Source organism: Odocoileus virginianus, chromosome 34, assembly GCF_023699985.2.
Source record: "Odocoileus virginianus isolate 20LAN1187 ecotype Illinois chromosome 34, Ovbor_1.2, whole genome shotgun sequence".
NCBI classification, from domain to species: domain Eukaryota; kingdom Metazoa; phylum Chordata; class Mammalia; order Artiodactyla; family Cervidae; genus Odocoileus; species Odocoileus virginianus.
The window spans coordinates 8354844-8377378 of record NC_069707.1 but is presented as its reverse complement, the minus strand read 5'-3'; the positions used below and the strand labels follow the sequence as shown (position 1 = coordinate 8377378).

Genomic DNA, 22535 nt, shown 5'->3' with positions numbered 1-22535 from the left:
ACCAAAAATAATACTGAAGGTAAAAACAAGTACCTTTGTTAAATGGCAACCCACTCCAGTACCCTTGCCTGGAAAATCCCATGGATGGAGGAGCCTGGTATGCTACAGTCCATGGGGTCGCAGAGTCGGACACGACTGAGCGACTTCACTTCACTTTGTTAACAGAATTGATATAAAATTTAAGAACCAAAACTGTAAAATTAACATCCTTTTTCTCTATGTTCTTTTTACTGAAAAATTTCAGAGATGACTTTTAAAATAACATAAAAGAACTTACTGTCAAGCACTGTTCTTCCCACCATGCTGTACTCCATGCTTTTGTCAACTTCATTCATTAGCCATGGGAGGAATCCTATCTCAATATCTGCAATTTAAAAAGTTAATTTCATTAAGTGATTTTTATGAAGCATTACAAACTGGGAGAATCTGTGCTTTTCCCCTAATGTTATAGATATATCAGCCTTGTCTTCTTATTATAAAATGTCAAACAGACTCGTATAGTATCACTTTTGCCATATAGTATTCTCTCTATATGGTTTGGTCCATTACCTTTCTATTCAAGTGTAAATGGTATTTGCAAAATTATGAGGCTTTCCCTGGAGTCAAGGCCTTTAGAACTGACTTTATAGGCACTATGCGAGATGAAACAAGGGGCTGGCGTTATGGGGGACATCCAGTCCATATTGCTTTCTACTCTCCAGTGTTGTTTCTCAGTAAATATTCTAAAATCTTTGTAACACACCTCTTATTAGTAACGGTACTTTCTTAAAACAACTGTAATTGATTTTAAAATTTGGTCCAGAGATAGAAAGATTCCTTGATAGCTCAGTTGGGAAAGAATCTGCCTGAGAAGTAGGAGATCCTGGTTCAATTCCTGGGTAGGGAAGTTCCACTGGAGACGGGATAAGCTACCCACTCCAGTATTCTTGGGCTTCCTGTGTGGCTCAGCTGGTAAAGAAAGATTCCAATTCAAAATAAAAATGGGCACAACATGAACTCAAACCATTAGCAGGATGCTTATTGTAACAGTTAATCTAACAAAAGACCTCCAACAAACCTCTTTCAATGGGATCATAGAAGTAGCCACCATCCCGAAGGCTGTCAAAAACTGACGGGAGGAGGTCGGCCAGGTAACGCTGTGCAAACGCTCGAGCCGCGATCTTCTGCGAGGTCTCATTATGCTTGTGAACCACCTGCCATTGCTGCTGCTTCCGACGTTCCTGTCCAGGGAGAACACCATCACAGGTGGCTATTCAGCCTCCCCAGACACCGACTCTCATGAGTGGGAGAAATCTGTACTTATATTTGTATCCAAAAATGGACAGCAAGGTGTCTATGATCAGTTTGTATTTTTCACTAAGATTTTAATGAATTTCAACAGATAGATAGGTACTGAATTCAGAGGAGTCCCATTTTGAAGTAAAATAATTCCAGGATATACATGTTTGACTGAAATAAAATAATAGTTATCTGTATTTTTAATTAGTATTATAAAGTATTGCTGATATGAAAATTACACTTAGACATCTTTGATTAAAAAACTTGGGCCAATAAATTGTCTCATTTATAATGATTCTTTGAATTTGTAAAGTTCTGAAAATTATAAAATATTTTTGCTGCTGTTGCTATTTATAGATCATATGAAATCTGTGAAGCTAATGAACTACCTTCTCTATTCCCATGCAGAAGTGGGAACATTAATATATTTTCTAATTAGTCTATTTTCAAAGTTAAAGCAAATATAAATCTGGATGACTTGTATTCTTTGTTTTTTCATAGTTCCTAATAGTAAATAATATATATTATAAAAAATGAAGAATACAAGTCATCCAGATTTATATTTGCTTAAACTTTGAAAACATTTCCTAATAGTAAACAAGGGCTTCCCAGGTGGCTCAGTGGTAAAGAATCTGCCTGCTCGGCAGGAGATGTGGGTTCGATTCCTGGGTCAGGAAGATCCCCTGGAAGAGGAAATGGCAACCCACCCCACACTCCTGCCTGAGATATTCCACGGACAGAGGACCCTGACAGGCTACAGTCCAAGTCAAGACATGACTGAGCATGCACACACCACCAAACAGTAAAGAAACAAATTTAACTCTTCTTTGATAAAAACTTCACCAATTATTTCAACAAAGCTCATTTTGTCAGGATTCATCTTATACTTGCGAACAAATAATCATGCATTTGCACAATCTTTATCAACAGACCCGTGCTCTTTACACAGTTACCCATTTTGGAGGAAAACTGAACGTCCATTTGACTAGGTTTGGAGTAGAATGTTCCCACAACTCAGCTATTCGTGTGGGAAGCGAGACTCTGAGCCCTTTCAAGCGTGTGAAAACTCCTTTATCATTTATCCATCCAGTGTTTAACACAGGGTGAGCTCCTGCCATACCCAGACAGACTCTTATTAAACTGTACTGAGCCGAGTGCTTCCTAACTAAAGGTTTGTGGCGTATTTAATGATTGAATTCTACAACTTTTCTTATTAAAGGTTCTAAAAACCTTATAATCTGAAGAAATTCTCTATGAAGACTCAGATAGTAGGTGTATCTGTAAGGGTGTAGAGCAGGGCTGGCCACTGAGAAAAAGACCCAGAATTCTTTCCAGATCCCCTTTCTATCCAAATACACTCCCCCTTTTCCTGCCACCTTTTCTGCCACTGATTTTTGGCAAACTGATGTTATTTCTTCTCCAGGACTCTTATTTAAGAGTGCCTTTCCTTGGGACATATGTAATTTAAATTGTGACCTGCCAGAATTTTGGGGGAACTCTATTTAGGTTGTTGGTGGTGTTCAGTCCGACTCTTGGTGACCCCAGACTGTAGCCTGCCAGGCCTCCTCTCTCCATGGGATTTCCCAGGGAAGAGTCTCGGAGCAGGCTGCATTTCCTTCTCCAGGAATCGAACCTGGGCTGCCTGCAGTGGCAGGCAGGTTCTGTACTGCCGAGCCACCTGGGAAGTCTGTCTCCATTTAGGTACATCTATGTAAACTGGGATTTTAAAAATGTAATTGTTCATGAAAGATCAGTGATCTACAGGAGAGACCTGGACAACAAATACTTCTACAGGTCTTTTCTAACATGTTTGCCAAGACTTGTTAGCTCTACATGTGATTCTGAACATAATCTGTTAAGTAACCGAAATCGGTCTGAGACAGAAAACGAAAATCCTCTACTTTTTCCTCTCGGTGTCGTCTCTCCTGCTCTTCAAGTCGCTGGACTTCAGCAAGCTCGACGTTGCGGAGCTCTTCATATGCGTACTGACTGGCCCGCAGGTTTGCCAGCTCCTCTTCTTCCATCACTTCCAGAAGAGACTGCTCGATGGTCTTCCCCACCAAAACTTCTAACATTGGTTTAACTTCAAGATCAAAGTCAAACAGCTTAAACACACAAAACAGATTTAAAATTTTAATCATGGACCGAAGGCTCAGTGAAAATATATCCACAAGAGCAGCAATAAATAACAGGATACTACTTATTGAGGGTCTTCTGTATGCCAGACACTGAGCTGGTAATTTATCATTTCTAATCTTCAAAACAGCCCAAAAGGCACAGAGGCTCTTTACAGGCAAAAACTGATAAGAGTCAAAGTTATAAAAAGATCTATTCAATCATCAGAATGAACCTTCATTCTCAATAATTTTTCAATAAACCTCTAAAACCCAAGGGAAATATCTTTGTCTGTCTAATTCTCCATCTTTTCTGCTTGATTTTTATTGGTTGTTTTGATAACAGTTTGAAGAACAAAGGAACAAGAATAATGGATACTTCGGTGATTCATCTCTAGGATTTAGAGGCAATTATAGTCTTCCATATAGATTATGAAGACTTAGTTTATTTCCTAATTCAATGACAATACTTTCAAATTCCTTCGAGTTTTAAATCTCACTTAAGTCATTACGAACACCGCCTTCTCTTCTTCAGTTTCATAAACTGGCCTATATTTATGTATTCCACATTGATATAAAAATTATTTTAGGACTTTTTTCCTAACACAGAGAATTATCTTCATAAAAGTTATGTAATCAACAAGCAACTAGCAGTGGAACCTTTTATACCAGAGATATTATTTTCCCTCATTTGGTACAAATCTACCTTATGTTCATCCATTAAGCAAGTATGCAAACACACAAAAATTAAATATATAAATATTCTAAATACATTCCTAAAATTTTTTATTTCTGATCAGCAAAGAGGGAAAATCAGATCATGGCATTTAAAATTTTTTTAAAAAACTAAAAAATAAAAGATCACGATATTTAAAGACATTTCTGGGTAGCTCAGGATAAAACCATATTCCATTTGGAAGGAAATGCAGTAAGTATTTAGAATTTTCCTGATTGTAAAGTGGTTTGCATTTATGTTAAGGTTTTAATTAAACCTAACTCTTTATAAAGAAGACAGAGGGAAGTCTAATAATGTACTATACCTCTCCTTCTAGAATTTCAGTGGCCACATCTTTGCCAGTTTTGGCAGGAATAAAGAGTGGTGTTGGTGGTCTGTCCAAAAACGCATCTGTTTGGCACTCCATATCAACTTCTATTATGCGGTCAGCAATTTCTTCAAGGTATAATTCTAAAAGAACACCATATACATTAAGTTTGAAATTCTGGTCTTTTTCAAGAATTTGAAACTACAGCCCCTTCAAAACAGAAATGAATGGATCAGAATATAAGTCTTGAAATAAAGGTGCTCAAATGTGGGATTCAATCCACATAATGTACTAAGCATTTTTATATATTTGGAGGAGTCAGTCAGGCTAGAACATTTACTAAATGTTGAGAGATCACTGAGCTTTGTATTTGAAATGGGCTTCCTTTGTGGCTCAGCTGGTAGAGAATCTGCCTGCAATGTGGGAGACCTGGGTTCGATCCCTGGGTTGGGAAGATCCCCTGGAGAAGGGAAAGGCTACTCACTCCAGTATTCTGGCCTGGAAAATTCCATGGACAGTCCATGGGGTCACAAAGAGTCAGACATGACTGAGCGACTTTAACTTTGTATTTGAAAACAGAACTAAAGAACATGAACCTATAGATGTATATAAGACACAAAATATAATATGGGATGGAAAGTTAAGGATCCATCCATGTAACAAGTCTTAAGATAGTTGATGTTTAAAGGTTTGAAAATTCCTAGACGTGTAAAAAAAACTATGCATCACATCATTGTGTTACATATCATAAACAGATATATGAAAACAAATTTCACCTTAGGAATAATTTACATGAGGCAAGGGCAGTATGGCATCATGCAAAAAACTTTAAGAACTGGAGTCATGTGTTGAATACAGGACCCAGCGATTACATTCTCTTTGGGTCTTGGTTTCTTTATCTGCAGAAGGGATCATGGTTATCAGTCACCTGCAGTCTTCATAACAATAAAGGAGACACAGGTAAAGTATCTGGTATAGTCTCTGAGACACAAGAAGTACTCAACAAAAAGTGGCTGCTATTCTATTGCTTCATATTCTGATGGTATAGATAAAGACTAAAATATAGCTCTTACAGAATTACAACTATATTGGCTAATCACAGACATATACTTATTCTAGACTTGGGCTCAAGGTAGGAAAAAGCTTGGAATGGTCCTCAACCTTTTGTCCTTACTATCCAGAAGTATCTCTGGTGAATCCACTCACCATATCTGCAAGGTGAATCTTAGGTAGTTACATTTTATGTCCAAGGAAAACATCAAGTATTGCTTGACTATCAAGATTCTGTCAACAATACAGCTGGACCCTTATGGGTCCAGGTAAACCCCCACATCTGACAACAGTCAGACAAGTAGGAAAAGCCTGGCACTAGCCTAGGAGAGCCTGTGTGGCCCTGGGGAGGATGCAAGGGAAAGGAGAACAAAAGGAGCCGGAAGAAGAGGCCATGGTGAGAGGTGGGGGACTCAGATCTAAACAGGTTTGTGCTGTGCTGTGCTGAGTCACTCAGTCGTGTCCGACTCTTTGCGACCCATGGACTGTAGCCCGCCAGGCTCCTCTCTCCATGGGGATTCTCCAGGCAAGAATACTGGAGTGGGTTGCTATGCCCTCCTCCAGGGGATCTTCCCAACCCAGGGATCAAACTCAGGTCTCCCGCCTTGCAGTGGATTCTTTACCATCTGAGCCACCAGTGAAGCCCAAGAATACTGGAGTGGGTAGCCTATCCCTTCTCCAGGGGAACTTTTGGATCCAGGAATTGAACTGGAGTCTCCTGCATTGCAAGCGGATTCTTTACCAGCTGAGCTACCCTGGAAGCCCCGGGACTAGTAAAGCTTGGACTAATAACCCACATTTTCAGATATTCAGTAAAAGGGTTTACTTCTCTCAAAAGACAAAATACCAAAATAAAACTATACTGCTCTCCACTTCCAGGAATCCAAGAGTGAGTCATCTTGGGCTACGAAAAGCAGGACTCTCAGTTCGAGAACAGCATATGTGAAAAGGGATGAGAGAATTAATTTGATCCTTATATTCTTTTTTAAAAAATCACCATGTCACATTTTCAGCCATACCCAATATATTAACAATATTCAGTCTATCAGTTTGTTTACAGAACGGACTTTTTCTACCACGAGACAGGGAAATACTAGATGGCATAACAGATACGTTAACATGAAAGTCAAACAAAATGAACTGACTCAGAAAACCACACACACCCAGGAGCCACCAAGCCATGGGCCCACATACCTGTCTGCACATCCACATGTTTTCTGCCTTCCACGGGTTCAGGCGTATGTGGTCTGAGCTGTTCTTGGGCTCGTTTTCTGGCAAAAGCCCTCCTCCTAGCCTGCTGCTGTCTCTGAATCTCTATAGGATCAGGCTGCCCAGGCTGAATGACAAAAACGGCTTATGAAATTTAGAAAATATTTCTCAAAGAGTATAGGAGTGCTGCTCTAAAGTAATTCCCGGGTGGCATAAAAGCATCTGTCACAGTATGCTTCCTGCTTATCAGTGACTTGGTGACTAAAAATTTATCTGAAATTTGTCAGGCAATTACAAAGGTATCTGGTAAAACACATAAAAGTAACTTCAAAGTATGACTGTTAACCAGAATAAAATGGGTGCAGAATCCCAAATAATAAACTGTTTTTCCTCATTTAAGGATTTTTTACCATGAACTCCTCTGATGCCTAGTAAACTGAGGTAACCATTCAGTCACGATAGATTTTAATGTGTAGTTAACAAATTGAAAACCACTTCGATTTTTTTTAGCCTAATTTCATGACAGAGTTTCCATAAAAAATACACTAGCTCACAAAGAAAACAACTTCAGTCCAAACAAAGCCTGTTCAAGTATACAAACAAAAGCTGACTAAGGGATTAAAGGAGGCAAAAGGCAAGGGAGAAAAGGAAAGATACACCCATCTGAATGCAGAGTTCCAAAGAACAGCCAGGAGAGATAAGAAAGCCTTCCTCAGGGATCAATGCAAAGAAATAGAGGAAAACAATAGGCTAATTTAACTTATATGCAAAGTACATCATGCGAAATGCTGGGCTGGATGAAGCACAAGCTGGAATCAAGACTGCCGGGAGAAATATCAATAACCTCAGATATGCAGTGGACACCACCCTTATGGCAGAAAGTGAAGGTGAACTAAAGAGCCTTTTGATGAAAGTGAAAGAGGAGAGTGAAAAAGTTTGCTTAAAACTCAGCACTTAGAAAAACTAAGATCATGGCATCCAGTCCCATCACTTCATGGTAAACAGATGGGGAAACAATGGAAACAGTGACAGACTTTACCTTTTTGGGCTCCAAAATCACTGCAGATGGTGACTGCAGCCATGAAATTAAAAGACATTAGCTCCTTGGAAGAAAAGCTATGGCCAACCTAGGCAGTATATTAAAAAGCAGAGACATTACTTTGCCAACAAAGGTCCATCTAGTCAAAGCTATGGTTTTTCCAGTAGTCATGTGTATGGATGTGAGAGTTGGATTATAAAGAAAGCTGAGTGAAAAGAATTGATGCTTTTGAACTGTGGTGCTGGAGAAGATTCTTGAGAGTCCCAAGCAGATCCAACCAGTCAATCCTAAAGGAAATCACTCCTGAATATTCACTGGAAGGGCTGATGCTGAAGCTCCAATACTTTGGCCACCTGATGCAAAGAACTGACTTACTGGAAAAGCCCCTGATGCTGGGAAAGATTGAAGGCAGGAGAAGAAGGGGACAACGGAGGATGAGATGGTTGGATGGCATCACCAACTCCATGGACATGAGTTTGAGCAAGCTCCGGGATTTGGTGATGGACAGGGAAGCCCGGCGTGGTACAGTCCATGGGTTTGCAATGAGTTGGACATGACTGAGTGACTGAACCGAACTGAACCATTTTTCAGTGCACAGCTCAGGGGCATTAAGTACATTCACATTGTGCAACCACCACCACCGTTTATCTCCAGGACTTTTTTCATTCTGTGAAACTCCGTACTCACTAATAACACTTCCCTATTCCCCCATTCCCTGCCAACCACTATCCAGTTTGTATTTTGCATGCATTTTTTTCCCCTTTCATTTTTCTAGCAATCTATCCTTATTTTATTTCATAAACATTTTAGTCTGTTAACAGATTAGAAATTTAAAGAAAGAAACAAAAATTGGCCCTTCACCTCAGGTAGTCTGAGTACTCTGTGTCAGACAATTCAAACCGTACTCACCAGTGGTACCGACTGCAGAGCATAAGTGTTGCCTCGGATTACCCTTCTGTCATACATTATGTTTCCGTAATGCACAGGTTCTTCAGCTCTATAAAAAAGTAAATTCTAAATCATGACTGTAATAGAGCATTGGTATCTAAAAGTCAACTTTTCATTTTCAAAAATTAAAGTATATTTGATTTACAATATTGAGTTAGTTTCAGGAGTACAGCAAAGTGTATCAATTATACACATATATGGTTTTCCCAGTGGTCATGTATGGATGTGAGAGTTGGACTGTGAAGAAAGCTGAGCGTCGAAGAATGGATGCTTTTGAACTGTGGTGTTGGAGAGTCCCGTGGACTGCAAGGAGATCCAACCAGTCCATCCTCAAGGAGATCAGTCCTGAGTGTTCATTGGAAGGACTGATGCTGAAGCTGAAACTCCAGTACTTTTGGCCACCTGATGCGAAGAACTGACTCACTGGAAAAGACCCTGATGCTGGGAGGGATTGGGGGCAGAAGGAGAAGGGCACGACAGAGGATGAGGTGGCTGGATGGCATCACCGACTGGATGGACATGAGTTTGGGTAAACTCCAGGAGTTTGTGATGGACAGGGAGGCCTGGCGTGCTGCGATTCATGGGGTCACAAAGAGTCGGACATGACTGAGCGACTGAACTGAACTGACTGAAGAATACCCACAGGCATGAATGAGTACATTTATTAAAAAATTAGATCTGTGTGTGCATGTATACAGAAAGAAATTAGGGGAAAAAAGGAATTAGAGTTTATAAAAAAGTGGAGAAGAGAAAAAGTAGAGGGAGCCAAGTGCAGATTAATATGTGTAGTGTGATTCCATTTCGGAAATAAAACCTTCCATATACACGTACATGTGCTCCTCTTTGTGTGCACCAGCAAGGTGTGGAATAAGATTGTTAAGTTTGGTTACAACAGGGAAGTGGGAGTAGAGATGGGTGAGAGATAATTAACTTTGCCTTTATTCCTCCTTATTTGTAATTTCCATTTGCTTCACAAGAATGTATTACTTTTATAAATTTGTAAACTGAAAAATTAAATATACCTCTAAAAGAACTCTTCTCAAAGGCTTGATTCAGATTGCTTCAATATAACAATCAAATAATTCTATAAAAAGAGAAATTGTTTCTAAGGACCCACCAATGATTCTGATTTCATCTGTTGCTGTGATTTAATAGGAAGGATTTGTAAGCAACCACTTCAAGGCACTAGGAAATATTTCTCCAAGGAGTCCCTTTTAAAATTGAATCCTTTTATAATTTAAATGTTCTTATTTTGGTTTTCTTAAAGTGATAGACCTTTCTTATTAAAAAATGTCTTTATTGTTAGAATAAGATAATTATGATTTTAGACTCTGCTTTAAATAAGCATCAAGAACTCATGTTCAGTCTTTAATTCAACAATCTGTGTTGATTGCTAACTATGTGTCAGGTAGCTCTTTAGTGAACAAAAGACATAAAGGGTCTTGCTTCCATGGAGCCTGCAGTCTTGGAAAGTTCTGCTGATTCCAAAATTTGAAGTGTACACAAAGAACTTTAAGAGAACCATAATATTTAACGCCCTTTCCAAATATGGATACCTGAATATTTGCAATACTGATGAAGTAAAAGTACAATTTGCGGTCCAGCATGGAAGGAGAATCAGATTCCTGTGAGAGATTTACGTGGCTCCCATCACAGACACGCTATTGTGAGGTACACCTTTGTATCCGTTTCTTTATATGCATAATACATAATATAAAACCAACTTCACAGCACTGGAGACTAGGTAAGAAAATGTATGTTGGTGCCCCTAGAGGGTGCCTGCTTGGCACACAGTTGGCCAATAAACATCTGTAGACTCAATAAGTCGTTTCCGTGCACATGTTACCAATCATGCCAGCATCATGATCACTAAAAAGTTAACTAATTCCCTTTGTTGCTTCAGTCCTCCACAACACAGGAGAGTTTCTTGCTGCTGCTGCTAAGTCGCTTCAGTTGTGTCCGACTCTGCGACCCCCTAGACGGCAGCCCAGCAGGCTCCTGTGTCCCTGGGATCCTCCAGGCAAGAACACTGGAGTGGGTTGCCATTTCCTTCTCCAGGAGAGTTCCTTAGGGAAGGAATTTATTTCTCAGAGAGCAGGGAAGGGAAAGCAGCATAGGCAGTTTCTGCCAGGGCTCAAGGGCCAAGATCCCGCGGCCCCAGGATGGGGAGAGACCCCACAGGGGCCGCTTTGCTCACTCACTGCTGCATCAGGTCGTCCCGGTAACGGCGGCGCTGGGAGGGCAAGGCCCGGGGCCGGCTGGTGTAGGTGTAGGTGGCCATGGCCGGGGAGGCGCGCTCAGCCAACGTGGAGGTCGCGCCCGGGGTCGGCCCGCTTCCCTTTCGGTGAAGCTTGGCCTCGAAGCAGGTGGGCACTAGAGTATCGTGGGAGCCGGAGAGATGCACGTAGTGCCAAGGGCAGGGATTCCGTGATGCGAGGAGGGGCGGCAAGAAGGGAGGCGGGCGGGCCGGGAGGTTGCCAGGGCAGGATGTAGGAGCTACACAGGGACGGCTCTGGGCACCACCGAACCCTCCCGCGGCGCCCGCCCCGGTTGCCCAGCAACCCAGCGTTCCGTCGAGGGGCGGGGCCTCAGGGCTGTTCCGGCTGGCGGGCTTCTGGGGAAGGTTTCCGGTGCGCCCGGGCACTTCCGGTTCTCGACTCCGCCTACCCGCGTCTTCCTGGTCAACGAGCTTGCGCATGAAGGAGGCGGGCCCGGCGGTCCCAGCTGAGGCCTCAGGAAGGCCCCGACAGTCCCCGGCCACACTCTAGAGGGGCGCTCGGCGTGGCCTGGGTTGGCGCCGTTCACTCAGAGCCCGCTCCTCGGGTACCGCCCTTGGCCGTTTCTCCCGCGCCTGCCGCCCCGCCTCTGATCCGGACCTACGACCGCACACGCATGGCGCCCAGCCTCCTATCTCTTGTTACGTGCCAGGGCCGGGCCGAGGGGCTTCCCCGTTGTCTCCCAGCACCGCCACCTCTTCCGCCCCAGGGTCTGCGTGCGTAGCTGGTCTGCCCTTTTCTGCTTTCCTTCCCTGCTTACTGCTCTGTTGCTAGTCCTCAGGGGGCGGTCCTTGGGCGTGGAGGGCCGCCCCCACAGACATCTCATTTTTGATAAAGGATGGGCGTCTTCTTGCGTCTTTTAGGCCCTCCTCCTCTTGCCCTAAAAAATGAAGCGTCAAGGGACGGGTCTGTTCTTAGAAACAGCAAATGTACTGGTTTTAGTGTTGGCGATGTGAAAGGACTGGGTTTGTGTAAGTGAAGCTTATGCTTCCCTGAGTGAACTGTGGTGTTGGAGAAGACTCTTGAGAGTCCCTTGGACAGCAAGGAGATCCAACCAGTCCACCCTAAAGGAAATCAGTCCTGAATATTCATTGGAAGGACTGATGCTGAAGCTGAAACTCCAGTCCTTTGGCCACCTGATACAAAGAACTGACTTATTTGAAAATACCCTGATGCTGGGAAAGATTGAAGGCAGGAGGAAAAGGGGAATGACAGAGAATGGGATGGTTGGAGGCATCACCGATGCAATGGACATGAATTTGAGTAAACTTAGGGAGTTGGCAATGGACAGGGAGACCTGGCTACTACAGTCCATGGGGTTGCAAAGAGTCGGATACGACTGAGCGACTCAACTGAACTGAGTGGTAACAGTTATTTGCCTTTGCTTTTGTATTCAGTTAAGTGCTGTGTGGATTTAAATCTGGGTTCTGCACTGTACTAGCCCCATAGCTTCTGGCGAAGTAATGTATTTGTGTTTCATATTGCAAATCTGCAAAATGGGGTTAACAATCATTTAATGTCATTTACTGAGATGCAGCCGTCTGGGTGGAAGTTCTTGTGGGCATTTTTCATTCTGAAACACTTGGGGTATCAAATGGACGAGTCATGCTGGTTGTTTAGACGTGTGTCTGGAGTTGGGTGGAAAGGTTGGAGATAAGATAAGAATCTGGTACTGATGAGAGTTCAGAGGGCTTTAGAGACATTAAAACTAAAAAGGAAAGAGTGTGGTCTTGGTGAAACCAAAAGTTTCAGGAGCACTGGAGTCAGCCGGTTATTACAAGAAGTTGTGTAAGATGAGAACTGAGAAGTAACCATTGGGTTTGCCAGCATGGAAGTTGTCTGTGAACTTCACAAAAATAGCAGTTTCTGTGAAGTGGTGGGAACTGAGCCCAAGTGGAACAAAGGGAGGACAGTTTTAGTTGTGAGATGCAGAGTCTGTAGCCACAGATTATCTTTTCCAGATGTTTTGCTATTGTCTTAACTACTTAGTGAAGTGCATGAGGGCTTTGGATGGTGATAGCTCATGAATTAATAAGTTTTTGCCACAAGCTGTCAGTAATTCTTCATTAGCTTCTTCTGGCAAATAGAATAGTTGGAGCACAAGCATATCTGTATTAAGGAAATACTATTTTTTTTAAAATCACATTTTAAAAATAGACTGACTAGAAGGTAATTGTTTACATTGTGGAAAGTTTTCTGTTTAATTTCTCTCTAGAATATTTGAATAACTGACTCATTGGAAAAGACCCTAATGCTGGGAAAGATTAAAGGCAGGAGGAGAAGGGGATGACAGAGGATGAGATGGCTGGATGGCATCACGGATTGGATGAACATGAGTTTGAGCAAGCTCTGGGAGTTGGTGATAGACAGGGAAGCCTGGCGTGCTGCAGTCCATGGAGTCACAAAGAGTTGGACATGACTGAGCAACTAACTGAACCAAGAGTATTTGACATTTGTGCACAGGCCTAAAAGAACATATTGAACGCAAGGCTGGGAATCATCTGGCTAGGGTTCTGGATTTAGAGCTCTGGATTGGGAGTTAGAAGACTGGGGTTCAACTCCAGTTTTATACTCACTAGCTGTGTGACCTCAGGCAAAATTTAAATGATTCTTCATCTTACTGATTTTTAAAAATCTTTCATTATTATTTTAAAGTAACAGTAAATGCCACTTTACTTATCTCACTCAATTATTTTTGCATGTCAAAACAGATGTGTATAACAGAGATGTTTAGAAAATGACGAAGGGTGATGTAAATACAAGATTTAAAACAACTTTGATAAAAATCACTTATGCCCAAGTTTGTAGCAGTATAGGTATAATATTAAGCAGTTGTATTAGTGAAGATTATCATTTGCAGTGGTAGGAATCCAGTTTCTTGCTTGGCTAGAAGGGCATGTTTTGAAGTTTATAAGGGGAGTTCAGGTGACTTCAGGAATGGCAGTGCTATAGGATGGAAGGGCTATGATTCATATTTGATTCAAATCCCTGGGGATTTGAATGACAGCAGAGTGTGCACCCCTACTTCCCTCTGTTCTTCCAGCTGATGTCTTTATCTCTTTGGTTCCAACTTGCTACCTCCACCTAATAGGGAGCATTGTGATATTATAAAGGTTGTAGGACATCCACAGTACAGCATCCTGTAGCTTGAGAAGGTGAGAAGATGGAGCTGAAGAAGTAGATGCTATGAATTACCTTGATTTTGGTGAGGAGAATATGAATTTCAAATTGATGAAAGCCATTGTCAACTAATACTGACTTTCAAATTAAAGAAAAAATAAAAAGCAAACGTTCCACGACAGTCTAATCTTTGGATCTACATGTCTTTATTAAAAAAAATTAGTCTTGCATTGTTATTTTATCTTCAATAATTTCACATTTTAAAGAGTTAAGATAGTGGGATCAATGTACCTAATTTAAAGAAATTGAAAAAAAATTTTGTTTCAATTACCAAAAAAAGAGATAGGAATAATTTTTAAAAAGAAATCTTCATTTTAAACATTTCAGAATGGTATTCTTTAAAAAGGCGTTCTGATCTGGAATATATATTAATGAAAACCTAGTTTTACTTAACTCTTCAGGAACATATGTATCAATATTATGAGGTGCATTTGCTGGTCATATAATATTTAATTTCTTTTAACCCCCCCAAATAAGTGAATTGTTTTTAACCAAAAAATCTTGAACAATTAATGAATTTTTCCTTGCACACGTATTCATTATCAGATATCTTTTTAATTATCTATGAAATTTGATCTGAAAAAATTATCCTGACCTGAGTTTTCTTAGAATCAGAAGCAAGTTTTATAAACTTTCCTATATAAAATGAATTGAATTTTATATATAATCTGTTTAGAAGAACACAGTAGATGTCAGTGAGGGGAGTGCGGTGAAAGTTGTGCAAAACACAGTCTGTTTCAGCTTGAGAAGGGGATTTAAAATGCACCCAGGAATTAGCCTCCAACTAATAAAAATAAATGGAAAAAAACAAAACAAAAAAAAAAATAAATAAAATGCACCCAGGAGTGAGGCTGGGGGCAGTTATGATGTCATTGGTTGGCAGACACCCAGTCTTAATTCCCTTATTGGAAGAGGAGCAGGAGGAAGAGGAGAAAGCTAAAGCCTCTGGAAGAAGTGCTGTCAAACAAGGGAAAGAAAATATGCCTTAGTTTTTTCTTTTTTAAAATGTTTCTCTTTTATTTTTTAAATTATGAAAGTATGATAAGATGTTTACAGGAGACTTAGAAAATACAGAACAAGGTTACATATAGTTCTACTATATATCACAATTATTTTTTAAGTAGATAAATTAAAATTTTAGTTGGGAGTTTTAATATCAAACTCTCAAAAATTAATAGAATGACCATATGGAGAAGTAGAAGGATATAGTAGGCCTGAAAAGCACTATGAACCAACTCAGCATACTTAAGATTTATACAGTTTTCACACAATAGTAGGATACAAATTCTATTCAAGTTCCCATAGACTATAAACTGAGAGACGCTGGACCATATCCAGGGTCATAAGGTGCAAGAATTTCATGGTCTAAAGGGCATAAACTGTTAACTTGGGACAGATTGCTAACTTGGAGGAAGTCCAGTTCGTACAGTAACTGTGGAGACTTGGGGTTTTCCACGCCGCATTGGAACTGTGAGAACTCAGTGGGCGAGAAAACGTGTGTCTGAGGCGGGAGGAGGCCACCAGTGTCCACGCAGCTCAACAAACGGGGAACTTGGAGAGGGAGCCCCCAACCTGGTCTTTAATGTCAGAATCACTAGTACCACCTCGTACCTTCTGGGCCCGAGAACAAGGTCATCCTGGAGGATCGCTGTAAATTCCATGACTGGACAAGCCTTTCCTGGTCTGACTGTATCCTTTATGAGAGAAATCACACTAAAGAGAAAAATCCATGAAATAAGGACCACGGGGAGTCCAGTAATAGGTTGGCAAGCTATAGCCAGCTGTCTCAGAGAAGGCAATGGCACCCCACTCCAGTTCTCTTGCCTGGAAAATCCCATGGACGGAGGAGCCTGGTAGGCTGCCATCCATGGGGTCATGAAGAGTCAGACATGACTGAGCGACTTCACTTTGACTTTTCACTTTCATGCATTGGAGGAGGAAATGGCAACCCACTCCTGTGTTCTTGCCTGGAGAATCCCAGGGACGGGGGAGCCTGGTGGGCTGCCGTCTATGGGGTCCCACAGAGTCAGACACAATTGAAGCGATTTAGCAGCAGCAGCAAAGGTATTGGAATCATAGAGTCTGTTCTCTTATCACTGTGGAATTATGTTAGAAATCAATATCAAAAGATATTTGAAAATAGCGCACATATTTTCAAGTACAATGTGACATTTACTAAGATCTTTGACATAACCATTGAAAGTCTCAATAAAGTTAGGAGACTGAAAAAATCCAGAGGGCGATTGCCAAGAAGAAAGCATTTAAATGAGAAATTACTATCAAAATAAGAAAAAAAATGAAAGATACTTTTAAACATCCCATGTATTGGAAATTAAATGTCCATTTTTAAATGATGGGTGTATCTAAGGAGCCATAACAGGAAATATTAGAAAATGTAATAGAATAAAAATGGAAAGAGAATTTACCAGAATTTGTTGCACACAGCTGAAGCTGCTCAATGCAATTAAATACAATGTGGAGTCTTGAATAAGACATGAAATCAAATAATGGACACTAGCATAAAATTTTGTGAAATTTAAAGTCTGTACTTAATAATACTGCCCCATGTTAATTTCCTGTCTTTTTTTTTTTTAGACAGCATAGTATTTCTTTATATTCTCAGAATTGGATTATATATGCCTTTGAACTATGCCTTTGAATAGTCAGAGGAAGCTGAATCTCTAGAAGTGAGACTGTTTGGCATCCTTAAAAATACTGGCACCACCTATGAATAAGACAGGAAACCACAAGAAAAAGAATACTTGAAAGACAGCTAGATGCGATTGAAAGGGAGTGATACTATAGGCAAAGACTTTCTGAGTGCCAGTGATTGTGCTAGGGTGCTGAGAATAAGATGATGAATAGAACTGTCCTCACGGGTCTAGTGGAGGTAATCAGGGGAATAGAAACTTAAACTCTTGTGTGAGATGTGTGATAACAGGGTGGGACAGGGTGCAATAGGAGCACAAGGACCCCTCACCCATGCTGGGGGTCATGGCAAGCTTCCTCCATGAAAGGACACTGGAGATCAGGTCATATGAACTTGCAGGAGTTTGCCGGATGAAATAAGGGGGGAAAGAATACCATGTGTGAAGCCCAAGAGGTGAGAGAAGCCTAGAACTTTGAGGGTCTGAGAGCTCGCTGTCTGAATCAACATGAAGTAGGGGTTATTAGGAAATATGTGATTCAAAGGAGAATGATGATGCAATAACAATTCAAATCCACTTTATAGAGAAGGTCGTTGAGTATCACATCAGTGATTTAGAGAACCATCCTGAAAAATGTTCCCAGAACTAGAGGAAAGGATTAAAAATATTGACCCTATTGGGCTTTCCCAGATGGTTCAGATGGTAAAGAATGAACCTGCAATGCAGGAGACCTGGGTTTGATCCTGGGTCGGGAGGATCCCCTGGAGAAGGGAGTGGCTAGCCACTCCAGTATTCTTACCTGGGGAAATCCCATGGACAGAAGAGCCTGGTAGGCTGTGGTCCGTGGAGTCACAACTGAGTGACTACCACACACACATGAGATAGTTGATTGGTATGTAGCAGAGCAGATAATGCAACCGTAGACTCCTATCCCTATGGTGCAGTAGAAATAGCAACTGGGCTTAATTTAACAACTGTTTCCTGAGTTAAGCATTGGTACTTAAATACACAGATCAAGAGGGTTCTCCACAATCCAAGAAAAACTAATGGCAACGTTTTTACATTACAGGAGTACAGAAGACAGATCTCGTGAAAATTCAGGCAAAAAGAAGCAAATCCCCTTGTGAGAATGAAAATCCCACTGACCTTAGGCTTTTCTGCAACACTCAAGATCAGAAGACAGTTAAAGAAGTTTTCAGGGAAAATGTTGGGAACAACCTCACACTCCAAAAGTCCATTATTTTTCAAGGCAATGGTATTTACTTTCAGATTTGCAGCCTTGCACCAGACATTCCTGAAAGAACAGAAAGTGAAAGTTGCTCAGTCGTGTCCGACTCTTTGCCACCCCATGGACTATACAGTCCATGGAATGCTCCAGGCCAGAATACTGGAGTGGGTGGCCTTTCCCTTCCCCAGGGGTTCTTCCCAACCCGGGGATCAAACCCAGGTCTCCCGCATTGCAGGCAGATTCTTTACCAACTGAGCCATCAGGTAAGCCCATGACCATCCTGTCCCTCATTTAAAAAAAAAAAAAAAAAACTTACAAAAATGCTAACAAAAGAGAAGTCAAAATGAAAGCTCAGTAATGAGGGAATCACAATTCAGAAGGACTCATGAGACCAGCCTTACTTTGGACCACAATGTAGCTACTCGGTTGACTTCCCTGTGGTCTGGTCAGTTCTGGGGGCTGAGGGTGAAACTTGGCCTGCGAAGCTTCCCTGAACTGTTCCTCCTGAGGTAACTCCCATTTCCCAGAAAATGTATTTCTCTTCCCACATGCTTTACTCCTTGTTTCAGAAGGAATGTCAGGTTTGATGACTGCTTGAAACTGATTTGGTTTCCAACAGCTGGTAATATTGTCTTAGCTACTTACCTGGTTGAGATACAGTGTCGAGAGGAACTGAACATTCCTTTTCTCAGGACAGACCTGAATGCAGCGTACTGATCAGTTTCATGTCCAAGAGCCTCTCGTGCTTTCTGTGTCTTTCAAACTTGGATGCTCGTCTGGCTTGTGATACTCTGAATTGGGCAAGACTAGCAAACAGTGTGTTAGCAGCCATCACAGCCTGAAGCTTTGCTTTATCTCATCTGGGACTTGTGAATGTCCCCTTGTTACCTATGCTTGGAACCAGCACGTTCATCATATTCATATGATGCTGATGTTTAGAAATGTAGCTTATCTCTTTTTCTATTTCTTAAAGAAAATCTCAGAAGCAGATACACAATTTATCATTTCCTTTTCATCAAGGAAGTTAGTGACTCAGTTCAGCAGGAGCCATATTCATAAACGAACAGGAAAAAGGCTGAGAATCATAACATTTCTAGTTACTATTTCTGTGTAACCAGTTCCCCCAGAAACAAGTGGCTTCAGTAATAACCATTTTCTCAGGCTCCCACATCCTGTGGGCTAGGAATTGGAACAGGGTGCATTGGGGGTGGTTTGTTGCCTTCATCCCGTGAAGCCTGGAACCCCTGTTGGTAAGACTCATATTGGGGATGATTTGATAGTAGAGGCTGGAAACTTCTGGAAGTTCTTCCACTCTTCTGTCTGGTGCCTGGGTTGTGATGACTTGGGCACTAGGGCCATTGCTCAAAGCAGTTGCTAACTTGCCCACACTCAAGGAAAGGGGCCATACATACCACTTTCAGTGGGAGGAGTGTCAAAAAAATTTGTGGTTGTATTTTAGAAACTGCTAAACTGCTTCCCTGGTGGCTCAGATGTCTGCCTGCAATGCGGGAGACCCAGGTTCATTCCCTGGGTCAAGAAGATCCCCTGGAGAAGGAAATGGCAACCCACTCCAGTACTCTTGCCTGGAAAATTCCATGGATGGAGGAGCCTGGTAGGCTATAGTCCATGGGGTCGCAAAGAGTTGGACATGACTGAGAGACTTCACTTCAAACTGCTAACATTGGTTTTCTTTGGCTCATGGAATGGTGTTCTGGATTGAATTTTGTCCCCCCCAAATTCATGTTAAAGTCCTAACCTTCAGAACCTTGGAGATAGGGTCTTTGCAGGTATAGTTAGTTGAATTAGAACTATGTCATATAGGAATATAGTGGACTCCTAGTCCAATATGATTGGTGTCATTTTAAGAAGGGGAATTTAGGCACAGACCCTCACAAGCAGGAAATCCCATGAAGATAAAGACAGTGGTATGGTGTTTTTGCAAGCCAAGAGAGCTACCAGAAGCTAGGGGAGAAGCCGGAAGAGACTTCCTTACTGCCTCAGAAGGACCCAGCCTGAGTCACACCGTGATCTTGGACTTCTAGATCCCACAGCTAGGAGACCATCAATTCCTTGTGTATAAGCCACCCGCTTTGTTATAGCAGTCCTAGAAAACTAATACAGATGTGGTTTAGTTTGTTTATAATTTTTAATATTTTTCATATTTTTGACAAGCAACATGTTTCTTTAAAAATGGGGGAAATACATTTATTTAATATAATTTCAATTTCTAGTTTCCATAAAACATGGAAATATATAAAAATCTTAACTATGGTTGTATCTGTGTAATACAAATATTGTTGTTGTTCAGTTGCCCAGTCGTGTCCAACTCTTTGCAACCACAGGGACTGCAGCCCGCCAGCCTTCCCTGTCCTTCACGGTCTCCCAAAGTTTGCTCAAACTCATGTCTATTGAGTCAGTGATGCTATCTAACCATCTCATCCTCTGCCACCCTCTTCTCCTTTTGCCTTCAATCTTTCCCAGCATCAGGGTCTTTTCCAATGAGTTGGGTCTTCATATCATGTGGCCAAAGTACTGGAGCTTCAGCTTCATCATTAATCCTTCCAATGAATATTCCGAGTTGATTTCCTTTAGGATTGATGAGTTCGATCTCTCTGAAGTCCAAGGGACTCTCAAGAGTCTCCTCTAGCACCACTGTTCAAAAGCATCAATTCTTCAGCACTCAGCCTTCTTTATGGCCCAGCTCTCACATCCATACCTGACTACTGGAAAAATCATAGCTTTGACTACATGGACCTTTGTCAGCAAAATGATGTCTCTGCTTTTTAATACACTGACTAGGTTTGTCACAGCTTTTCTTCCAAGGAGCAAGCGTCTTTTAATTTCATGGCTTCAGTCACTGTAATTACAGTATAGGTATTTACAATTATAAACCATTACAAGTATAGGTAATTTAAAAAAATTCCTTCTGTTTCTCTGTGCTGACAATGTCTTCTGTTATAAGTGTGTGTCACTTTATTGTGGGAGGCAAAAGAGACCTCGGGAAATGGCCATTACAGTAGAAGGAGTAAGAGCTTCAGGGAGCTGGCCCTGGGTACTGCTCTGCAACTTAGTAATTCTGAGCCTGCTTCCTAATCTGAACGTGCGAGGAGTATTTCTCAGTGTTGCTGTGATGTGTCAATGAATGAACATACCTGAAGCACCTAACCTGGTGCCTTATGAGCTCAGCCTTCACTCTCTATAACTTAACTGATGACTTCTGTGACTGTGATTATGGGGTGGGTGCATGATTTTCCCTGATAGTGAAAGTCTAAGGGTGTGAAAAGCTAGGACACAGAAGGGTGGCCCTTACTGAGAAGCAAAGGCCGTTTGAGCTAAGAGTGTCTACTCACCCAGGTTCCCCCTAAGGTTTTTAGGAAGGGTCAGGGGCAAAAATGGATCAAATGGTCATGTGGCTTTGAAAAAATTTGCAAAAGATATTTTAAAAAGCAATCAGTTAAGACTGCTGTCTCCTTCCACTCTGACCCCCATACTCTCCCTGCCCTTGGATGGCCGTGGAGTGGCCACGGGGCTTTGGGGGTTGGGATATGGGAAGGTTGACTATGGATACATTTACTTCGGGTTCAGTGAGATGTATTTATGCAGTGTGCCGTCACCTTCTTGAAGAGATCAGCCATTGATAGCTGTTCCGGGGTACTAGGGCCTGGCAGAGAAATTCCCACTGGCCACTATGCCTGCTCACCCAGCTTGAGATGAATAAGAACACGTGTAAGAACAGTTAAAAAAATTATTTATCTGGGTTTTGGCTATGCTGGGTCTTCGTCCCTCTGCGTGGCCTTTCTCTTGTTTGCGGCGCTCGGTCTTCTCCATGCCGTGGCTCATCTTGCTGTGGAACACAGGCTCTAGGCACTCGGGTTCAGCAGTTGCGGCTTGCAGGAGTGGTTGTGGTGAACAGGCTTAGTTGCTCTGTGGCATGTGGAATCTTTCTGGACCGGGGATTGAACCCGTGTCCCCTGCATTGGCAGGCGGAGTCTTATCCACTGGGCCACCAGGGAAGTCCCTGTAAGAACACTTTTTATAGGGCCTTGTGCTGACAGTATGTGGGTACCTGAGGAGAAAAAAGGTTTGAAATATATGGAGCCAGAAAGTGTCTGTGGAGAGATTTTCCAACTTCTGTATGAAAAATGATAGAAATCTCTCTAAATTTGACAAAAATCTTTAAAATGTATGACATGACCGATAATGAGTTGAAGTGAAGTGAAGTCGCTCAGTTGTGTCCGAGTCTTTGCGACTCCGTGGACTGTAGCCTACCAGACTCTTTTGTCCATGGGATGCTCCAAGCAAGTGGGTTGCCATTTCCTTTTCCAGGAGATCTTCCCTACCTAGGGATTGAACCCGGGTCTCCCGCATTGCAGGCAGACACTTTACCCTCTGAGCCACCAGGGAAGTCTGATAATGAGTTGAGAAGCTGAAAAAAAAGTATTCTAAACTATAAATGTTGACGAGAATACAATTTTAATAAAGTAAGCTAAAAAAAAACCCAGATATAACTTTTATTCTTTCT

The 22535-nt window shown here is 41.7% G+C and overlaps 1 protein-coding gene across 4 annotated transcripts in view; it reads right to left on the bottom strand.

The window, feature by feature from the left end:
* Window positions 1-11758, bottom strand: part of RSPH3 (radial spoke head 3) — a 36711-nt gene extending 24953 nt beyond the window's left edge. For all 4 annotated transcript variants that reach the window (XR_011485585.1, XR_011485587.1, XR_011485586.1 and 1 more), the window contains exons 1-7: window positions 10883-11758; window positions 8643-8730; window positions 6680-6821; window positions 4433-4578; window positions 3180-3383; window positions 1058-1220; window positions 278-364 (exon numbers count right to left, since the gene is read on the bottom strand). Coding sequence is in view for 1 of the 4 variants with exons in the window: in XM_070461342.1 (XP_070317443.1) it covers window positions 278-364; window positions 1058-1220; window positions 3180-3383; window positions 4433-4578; window positions 6680-6821; window positions 8643-8730; window positions 10883-11379 (1327 nt within the window). In the remaining 3 variants the exon portion in view is untranslated. The remainder of the gene's footprint in view (window positions 1-277; window positions 365-1057; window positions 1221-3179; window positions 3384-4432; window positions 4579-6679; window positions 6822-8642; window positions 8731-10882) is intronic.
* Between the last annotated feature and the right edge of the window lie 10777 nt (window positions 11759-22535).